At 30.7% G+C, this 10,000-nt stretch overlaps 1 protein-coding gene across 4 annotated transcripts in view; it reads left to right on the top strand.

Annotated features, from left to right (window-relative positions):
• LOC106461505 (cytoplasmic polyadenylation element-binding protein 2-like) overlaps positions 1 to 6,227 on the top strand; it is a 40,837-nt gene extending 34,610 nt beyond the window's left edge. For 2 of the 4 annotated variants that reach the window (XM_022388483.1, XM_022388484.1), the window contains exon 8: positions 495 to 6,227. In XM_022388483.1, coding sequence (XP_022244191.1) covers positions 495 to 722 — 228 coding nt within the window. In that variant the 3' untranslated portion in view covers positions 723 to 6,227. The remainder of the gene's footprint in view (positions 1 to 494) is intronic. The other 2 variants (XR_002610995.1, XR_002610996.1) reach the window with 2 other exon arrangements.
• Positions 6,228 to 10,000: the final 3,773 nt, after the last annotated feature.

Here is a 10,000-nt window from a genome sequence, read left to right as displayed (position 1 = left end):
TAGTTAATTTATTATGTGGCAACCAACATGTTAAATACTTAGTTTCAATGAAAACTTATAAGTATAACTTAAAACTGTATTATTTAGAAACATAACAAAATTTCTTAGGAAACAAAGATAAAAAAAAAAAATATTTCACTGTGTATGTTTATTTTTGTCAAGTCTACCTATATTACTCATTTTGCATTTTATTCTTAGCATTGAAGGAGAGTGCATTTAATTTTTTTCCTATCTTATGCTTTTGATGCTCTTGTATTTTTGATACTTATTTTCATTCTTTAGTGTCACACAAATGGATAGCTTACAGATGTATGATAGTTAGATGCAGTGATGTAATCTTAACAAAAAATGTTTCACTAAAACTTGTTATAAGACTTTCACAGTCATCAAATACAGATTGATTTATTAGTTATAAGCTTGCTTCTTATCCACTGAGACAAATATTTTGCATGAGATTCTAGTGATTAGAACAAGTTATGACATTTTTCTAACAGGTGGAAGTCAAACCATATGTTCTAGACGATCAAATGTGTGATGAATGCCAAGGAGCTCGATGTGGAGGAAAATTTGCCCCCTTTTTCTGTGCTAATGTCACCTGCCTCCAGTACTATTGTGAACACTGCTGGGCCACGATCCACTCTCGTCAAGGACGCGAATTTCACAAGCCACTGGTGAAGGAAGGGGCTGATCGGCCTCGGCCAGTACCATTTCGCTGGTGTTAGAGTGACAGAGGATCTCTGCATATGTTTCTGAGTAGCGATTTCCATGCCACTTCCCTAATCTTTCTGAAACACCAGCTTTTTTTAGGCATTTCTAGGTGTGGCTTGTGGTGTGGTAGCACAGCCACTTAAGTTTTACTGTTCTTTATGTGTTTGTTCCTTCACCACTCTGGAAATTAAATATGTGGCTGTAGACATATTTTCAGAAGTTCGTAATATATATATATCATAAAATTTACATTTAATATACATATATAAATATATATATCTATATTTTTTTCTTTTTTTGATAGTTAAGTGAGGGTGGGAAAAGTCATATTGCTTGCTTCTCTGTACTCATTGCTGCTAATGAGACGAGAAACAGAATATACCAGTTGAAGTTTTTACTTCCTGGAATTTTTAGACAGAAAGTAACATAAAACAATGTTTTTATTTTGTCCCATTATTATATTATTATCTAGGAAATCTGTTTATAGAATATCTAGACCATCAATTTGACTTTCATGTTGTGATAACTTGTTTGTAATTTATCTACCTGAGGGGGTTCTCCCAGGATCCTGAATGTTTACTGCTTCAATAACTTACTCAACCTAGTCAGCACGTGCTCCTCTGACAAGGGTTAGAATTGGAAGTCCCTAGTCCTGGAGTAGTGCATTTTTAATGTGATTTCAAAATGTTAGTTGTTGCCTTATATATTTTAGCTTAAAACATTGTACTACCTTATGGTAAAACACTGTACTACCTTATGGTAAAACACTGTACTACCTTACGGTAAAACACTGTACTACCTTACGGTAAAACACTGTACTACCTTATGGTAAAACACTGTACTACCTTACGGTAAAACACTGTACTACCTTACGGTAAAACACTGTACTACCTTATGGTAGCTTGGTCATTGGACAACGCTCATTCAGTCAGTCCTCAGTGTACCTTCCCGTTTTGATTCTCCCTCACGTGAGCAATAAATCCAGGCCTTAACTTTTAGAAGACCTTTTGGCCTCCATCCTACTTTTCTTACTAGGCCTTTTTAAAAAAAATTAAGTTCAAAGCTGGACTTTCCGCACCAGCATTTTTACAGTCATTGTTTGTAGACTATGATTCATTCTCAGATAACACTTTAAATTAATCAGGTAGCAAGAGTTGTACCTGTTATTCAGACTCAATTGAAAGGTGTTGTGGCTTTTACCTGTCTTCTAATAATCCCAGGTCATTCTTACAGGCTTTTCTTCACATCTGGATTTGTGCAAAGAGCATAATGAACATGCATGCAAGTGCAGTTCATGTTGATGTGTTGCTTATTCAGCATGGGAAGACAGTGTTCCTTGACATATATCTATGGGTGGAGCCATGCATAAGACTTGTTAGTACAATAACCTCCACAATTAAGTAGAAGTAAGTATAGTTCAGATAAATCTTCTGCACCCTTTATATTACCTCATAAATTTTTAATTGTTTTTTTTTTAGTAAAAAGTTTTGAAGAACTACTAAATATGTATAGTTCAAATGATAAACAATTTTCAACATCCAAGTAAAATATATACTAGAGAATATGACTAAAAACAGGTCAACTTTACTTTCTATGATTGCTCAGAAACTGGAGTTATTCTGTAGAGAAAATACCAATTTTTGAAAATTAATAGTCCAGTACAATCTGTTGTTTTTTCCTCAGGAAGGTACTTTGTTTCTTGTACAGATATTACAGATTTTCTTATCCTCACAAGATACCTCAGTCTCCTAGCAAACAATGAACTTGTACAGAATTGCAGAAAAACTTCCAAAGTGATTGACTGAGAGGAAAGAGAGCAGATTTATTGATAGGATATGTGCAATTAGCCTAACTGTGATGGAAAGTATGACTGCTCTTCTGTGGGGAATATAAACGTACATTCAGGTGTTATGCTGGATGTTTCTGTATGGTTAGGAGTGTGTATGTGTGCTTCTGTCTGTATGTATGTGTGTCTAGGTGGTAGCATTCAAGCATTTTTGCAGTGTTTAATCACATAGGTACTTCAAGTAAAGCTGTGTAATAAAGTCGGCTCTTTTAAGGTTAGCTTGTCTACATCTTAAAAACAAAGATTTAGATGAAAACTATGTCTAGTTATTTCTTAAGTCAGTGTACCTCTTATCTAGTCCTTTTGAAATTTTTGAGCATTAATTTTAGAACTGTTGTTGTTTGTAGCTGTTCAGCCATACAAAGTTAATTAATAAACACCAAAAAGTGTCTGAATTAGTGTTGGATAAAGTTCAGTATTACTTGTGGAGCACTTGCTTGTTCGGTGTCTGATTATCTCTCTTTTTTTTTTTAAGCATCTGTCTTGTTGAATGTGACTTTCAGTTCAGAGTAATTCATCTAAGTTTCTGTTACTGCTACACCTAAGAAAAAGGTATTGTCCTACAAAAGGACGTTATTTTATAGCCACAGGGGACAATCACATCTACCTAGCAACATGGAGAAAGCTGCACTAGTGAACTCTAATTTTGGGAGCTTCCACTGGAATGCTTCAAAGTCTGTGTTTGATGTTCTCTTTCCAGTGACTTTTTTTTAACATTTTTGTTATGACTGCTTTCTTTTCTTATATTCCATGGTACAACATTTGAAATGTTGAAGTCAGGTACTCTGTTGTCATTTTTTGGTTTTCTATATAAAAAAAAAATCTCACCTTTAGACTGACTTTCTGAAGTAAGAGAGTTTTTATCTATTGTGTATCTCCTATTTTTCCAGTTCAGGTGTTATACTTGATCCTACAAAGTCTTTCTAAGTGTCTGCGATATGCCAGGGTTTTCAAATGGCTAATCTAGTTTTTATTCTAAGTACAATAACAGGGGCCCATCTTGAAAAGTATCCAGATCTTCTCAGGTTAAGAAATAAATGTGAGAAAGAAAAAAAGATAATATGCAGATTAATGCAAAATGATGGGTGGTAATAATGATAGATTAAAGATCAGAATTGAAAACCTGGTCTACTTATTTACCAGAGATTTTACAAAGCACCATGGTTTGGATGTAGTTATAATTACAGAAAAAGGATCTGTAAAAACTGAAATTTAGTACAAAAAAAACCAAAGAAAACAAAAACCCATTAAACCTAGGTAATGGTTGAACATATCACAGTAGGTTATATTGTTCACTCAGGTTGAAGTATGCTTGTTAGGTACTTAAACATGTTCTGTATGTGATCCCAGTATAAGTAAGCTGTTTATAGCATACCTTAAGACTCTCAGTGGTTGGTGCCAAACACCCTTAATGGACATGTTCACGGGTGTGTCAAGGTACTATCATTTGTTTTTGTTTAGTTATAGTATTGATTTTTTTATTTATTAATAATTATTTATTTTTGTTGTATGTAATGAATTTAGTCCTTGGTATATTTCACTAGTGAAGCTACAACTTGGTGTCACCAATTTTTGGGTTCTGCACTGGCAAAGTTGGAGTTGACACATGTGTGAATAAATGTTGTATAAATAAATGTTTCCCAAAATATACAGAAACATTTTATATTGTATTATTGATTTAAAACTTCTCGTGAAATTGTTTCTTATGAATGTGTAAAAGTTCTTTTATTTTAACATTCTAATATATTTTCCCCAAGAGATGATGCTTTTTAAAAAACTTTTTTATTATAATAGAACCTACACATAAATAAATATATCTTTTAATAACCTTTGTAATTAATGTTACATTTTCTCAAGATTTATAATGTTCACTATTTTGTATTTTTCTGATTGCTGTAGTGTTTCTGATGGAATCTTTTGACAATTTAGTGTTATAGCACCATACAGTATATAGCAGACTTTATTTTTCTTATGGTGCTATGTGTACAATTAATATGACATTTTATTGCACCTGTAGCTTCTTATGAAGCACTAGTCAGGTTACATGTGATTACTCACTATAAAGATATGTACATGTAATCCCATTTGAAACCATAATACACAACATTACTGTGCAATATCAACTTATTCGTGTATCTATAGAGAATTTGGTTTTGAGCAAGTGAAATGGTGGTGGTATATAAGATGTTTGTAGTGGATGACCACCTTTTACAAGTATTCGATTACTTAATCTATTATGTGAACAAAATTCAATCACGTCCTAGAAATTTGATATTTTACTCCACTTTTCACGAATAGGCTACAGGTGTATTTATATTCTGTATTCTCTTGTTACAAGATTTTTTTAAGTCTGTGTCTGTCCTTTTGTATTTACTATTAACCATAAGAAATTGGAACAATTTCAACAATGACATCACCGAGTTCCATACAAAAGTTTCTTTGAGAGGGTTGGGAGAATAAAAACATCGTATGGATAGCAAGAAAAAAAAATCCCCTTACTTTCTGACAGTATGGAAGATTTTAAAATGACAGACCATTCTCCAAAAGCCAAAAGTGTTTCAAGAATACCATGCAAGAGCCTTCTAAGTTTTTTTCCAGTGTAAAAGAATGTTAATCTGGACAAAACTGAGAAACTTATGAGCAGGAAATGTTGATAAAAAATGTATTTAGTCATTGGCATTGAAATTTTCTTAACCTCTTAGTTCTGTTAAAACATATTATTACTGTTTAAAAAAAATGCTTTTTAAAAACTATATTAAGGTTTAGTTTTATTATTCAGCATAATTTCATATTTCAATGTATTGTCTGTGTTAAACATCTGAATTTTGTATTGGTATTTTGAGTTATGGAAAGTTTATTTTTGTAAAGTTTTTTAATAGTAATTTTCTACAGCTGTTCATTTTATAGACTAAAATATTAATAGCATGATTGGTTGACAAGAAGATTGTTTGATATAACTGATAATTGTTTAATGACTGGCTATGCAAGCTGTGCTTAGTCAATTTTGTGTTGATTTCGTAACTCTCTTGTGTTTGGGGTTTTTAAAGACTTTTTATAGGGGTTTTAGTGGCTTGAGAAAAAGCTAAAAGGGATGTTTTCAAAAAAAAATTAATTTTTTACCAGACAGCTTTTTTTGTCAAACCTGAAAACAGGCATTTACAGCACGACACTTCAAAGCTTATTTTCATGGTCAACTATTTTTATGGGGTTTTAAAATTATTTTTTTGCAGAGAAATTGGGGTGTTGCATTTACATGATTTTCTGAAGTTGTTAATAGCAAGTGCTCCAACTTGTACCTCACAGTTTGTGTGGGAATGGACAAGATCTTAAATCTTTCCTGCTGTAAACAAGTTGAGCTGTAGAAATCGTAAGAGATGTGACCTGATTTTGGGGTAACCATTGTTATTAGCACAGAGTTTCTACTACGTTTTTAAATAAAATACTATTTCATATTCCTTTTGTTTAATACAATTTTGACATGCATGATGACGTTTTGTATACTATTTGTTCAATTAATTTATTTTGATCTGAATTTTTTGGTAATACAATATTTCTGCATGTTTTGAACAATGGTTTGTACCTGTAGTGTTTAAGACCACTAGATTCCTTGTCCTATGGAATCTTTGTGTATGGTAATTTATTGTAGTTTCATTAAAAGCAAAGCAAAAACTCATCTGCTCCGTCATTATTGAAATGATGAATCACAATACAACCCAGTATCCTTAAGTTTTTTTTACTATTAGAGCAAAAGTTACAAGATCAAATGTAAGTTGAATATCTAGATTAGTGGGAACTTCCAACTAGGGAAGAATACACGCAGTATCCTTAAGTTTTTTTTACTATTAGAGCAAAAGTTACAAGATCAAACGTAAGTTGAATATCTAGATTAGTGGGAACTTCCAACTAGGGAAGAATACTCCATGCTACGAGTTTCTCACTTTGCATGATAACTAGAAATCAAAAATTTGAGGACTTCACACTCATTACCACTTTGAATTATAAATAAACCATTTAATGTTTTAAATTTTTTGTATCATTCATCAGGATTTCCCAAGGGAATGAGCAAAATCTATGTCAACTGGATCTCGTAAAACATCCTTTAAATGTGTGTTCACATACCTATTATGTTTTAGTGCTGACTTGTGTGAGTCCCGAAAATTTACTAAATTCATAACAAAAGTACTGATTCTTCCTTTATTTTCTGAACTAAAATATTACAACTTTGAAACTTAAAACTACACTTTTCACAGTATGGCTGCGAGTTCAAATACACTGGTTTTGGTCATTTCTACCAACAAATGTAATTGGGTAATTTCTTCATAAAAGCAGTATTCCACTTATTACTACATGCACAAAAAAAATCAACTAGAGAAATCCTAAAAACCAAGTTTCAATACTTTCCCCAACCAAGAAACTGGTGTAAAGTCAACCACAGAAAAATATGAACTGGAACTAATAACATAAATTAAAGAGATAATTCTGAATATTAAGATCAATGAAGAAAACTCTCAGCTTTCAAAATACTGTCATAAAATGTTAACAACTTGGAAAACAAAACCTTCAAAAGAACTTTACCAAAAATCCACACTGATTGAGAAACTTGGGAAACAAGTAACCTTTGATCTCTCGTGCTTCATTGTAATTTTTTTTTTTTCAGTTATTTGCATATTTCATAATTAATTTTTCTTATCAAGTCTAGAAGAGGGTTTTAAAATAGTAGACTGTAGCTTACTGCCATGTGATAATCTCATTTGTACACCAAATGGCATGGCAAAAGTTATACTTTTTTTTTTTTACAGAAGCCAACTATTACCTTATTAATGTAATAATTAGCGAAGTTACTTTTAATTATAAATCAAAGACAAAAATTTTTCACAAGTCATAAAAAAAAGTTTGCAGATATTTTCTGTTTTTTTTTTTATTTTTCAATAAGTCAATGAAATCAAAGTTAGTATAAAACTTCTACTTTTTACTATAGATCAGATATTTTAAAACACCATACCATCAATATACCATTCTTTTTAAATTACTATTTTGTAGATTTTCTACTATTTATAATCAATTAATAAATTATCTGGGACTACATTACAAGGTACTGAATTAATAATAATGATAATTTACTAGAAATATGTTTGATAACCAACATATTACAGAAGTTAAAGAAAAATCATCTCAATTATGATCTAATCACTTCACCTTACATCTACAGACTTGGTATACTACTAATGTTTCATTATCTTATACAAAGTGAACGTCAGCCACGTTGTTGTTTTCTTAGTGAAATGATACACAATAGGGGTATCTGCACGTGATTTTAGCATGGTAAACTTACTGACTCACTAGGTGACTATTAATCATATATAAAGTAGGTAGTAGATAATTATTCATAAATATATTGCATCCAAGATCCATCTACTAATACAGGTAAATGATACAGAAAACTTTCCTTTGCTTTACTGCTGTCATATGTAATTACCTTTCCATCATTTAAACAAAACTCAAAATTTATTTATTAATAATTTGTCAACATAAATACATAAAAATGAACACATTCATATAACAGTCATCAGTACAAAATATTTGTCACAAGTCTCTTGATCCAATTTAAATATAATGCATTAATCTTTGTTTACCTTTATAATTATTTTTGAGATCCAAAGCCAAAAAACATAATACTTTTTCTCACATCAGGCATGCTTCGAAGCTTAAATGTTACTAATTCTAATTTTTCAAAATTCTTTTTACGAAAAGTTCATCTTCCTTTTAAGAAAGAATCCTTGGGAAATAACTTATTAAATTATGCAAAAAACATAACAGTGCATTTTCTTAAAATAGCTCCCTTTCACACTTTTTTTTTCAAGAATCTTCGAAATCCGAGCACTTTTCTGTCTCCTAACTTCTCAGTGACCAAGATGAGATGTTAAACTCAAGTCTCAATGTAGTCACATAGAGCTGTGTCTCTTGTAGTGGTATATAAGTATATATATATATATAATTAACATCTAAAAAAAGTTGCTGAAAATATTTTTTGTTTCTTTAACTGAAACACAAAAAAAAATAAAAACTCTTGAAGTTATTTCTCATTTGGCTCTTTTGAAATCCATGAAAATTCTTACTTACATAAAAGACAGACAATTAAAATTGTAAAAACCAAACATGGAGTAATTATCTTAACATTTACATTCTTTGATTTGTGCTTTGCAATGACAAATTTAATCCTATTTTTGCTCTAGCTAAAAGTTACAGATCTGTTCATAGAACTTTCTAAATGATATTTCATAGTTTTACTATTAATGCACAACATAATAATAGAAATAATAAAATTTAATTAGGAGACACAAAGAGAAATTCATGACTTTAACCTACAATCAGAGTAAAAGCTACAATTCACCAGAATAATGAAGAAGACTCAGTTCTAACTTTTCTTTAGTTAGTGTTTGCCAATACAGAGTATTTTTAATGAAGTTTATTTTTTTTTAAATGTTGCATATACAAAACTAAAATGAAAAACAATAAAGGTCTCTTCAATATTTCTTCTTATATGCAAGAAACACCGTATTTCTATAATCTCCTGAATTTACCTTGTGTCGAGCCTGTGGTTCAAAATGTTTTTAAGATATTAAAAATATAAAATTACAAAAAATATCCAAGAATTTGTATAACTCAGCAAAGAATTTTATTATATTTTTTCTGATAGAAAAACTAAAAATAAACACTTATAATATCACAAACAATAATCCTCCATTGATACTCTTAACATAAATGTCCTTCTTGAAATATTAATTGTTTAAAAAAGAAACAAATAAACTTCTTAAATACCATCCAGTTTAATGATCACACAGAATATTTGAGTAAAACACTAGAACATAAGCTACAAATATTACAGAATGCAATTTTCAAACAATTTCCATATTAAACTTAGTTTTCCACCTCATGCACTGAGGTTTAAGTGTTTTCTAGTTTTGATTAACATTTAACGTCGAAGAAAATATCGAATAATAGCTAAAAACCAGTCAGGAAATATACGACACTCACATGAAACACTGAGTTCCAGTCAGGTAACAGTAAAATACATTAGTTATACATAAAATTACTAGTTTACTTTTATCAAATAGAAATTTCAAGTGGTACATAGGCTTGAAAATATGTCTACAATTTAGAAAGAGTACAAATAATTCAATTTTAGCCTAGCCTAATTGTCAGAGATATTACTAATGATCACCTGCAGTGTTTCAACTGCTTTTTTTTTGGAATGAAAGGTAAACAACTAAAATCATAAATAATATTCAACGTTAAACTGTTACACAGTTAAAAACATTTTATTTAGGCCTATCCATGGCCTTCAAAAAGTTGACAACTCTACATGTATCGACGTTACAACGTCATCCTCAGGAAACATGTAGAGTCGTCAACTTTTTGAAGGCCATAGATAGGCCTAAATAAAAT

The sequence above is a fragment of the Limulus polyphemus genome, unplaced genomic scaffold (assembly GCF_000517525.1).
Source record: "Limulus polyphemus unplaced genomic scaffold, Limulus_polyphemus-2.1.2 Scaffold974, whole genome shotgun sequence".
NCBI classification, from domain to species: Eukaryota; Metazoa; Arthropoda; class Merostomata; order Xiphosura; family Limulidae; genus Limulus; species Limulus polyphemus.
Note: the sequence above shows the minus strand (reverse complement) of the source record. Positions and strands in the feature narration are given on the sequence as shown.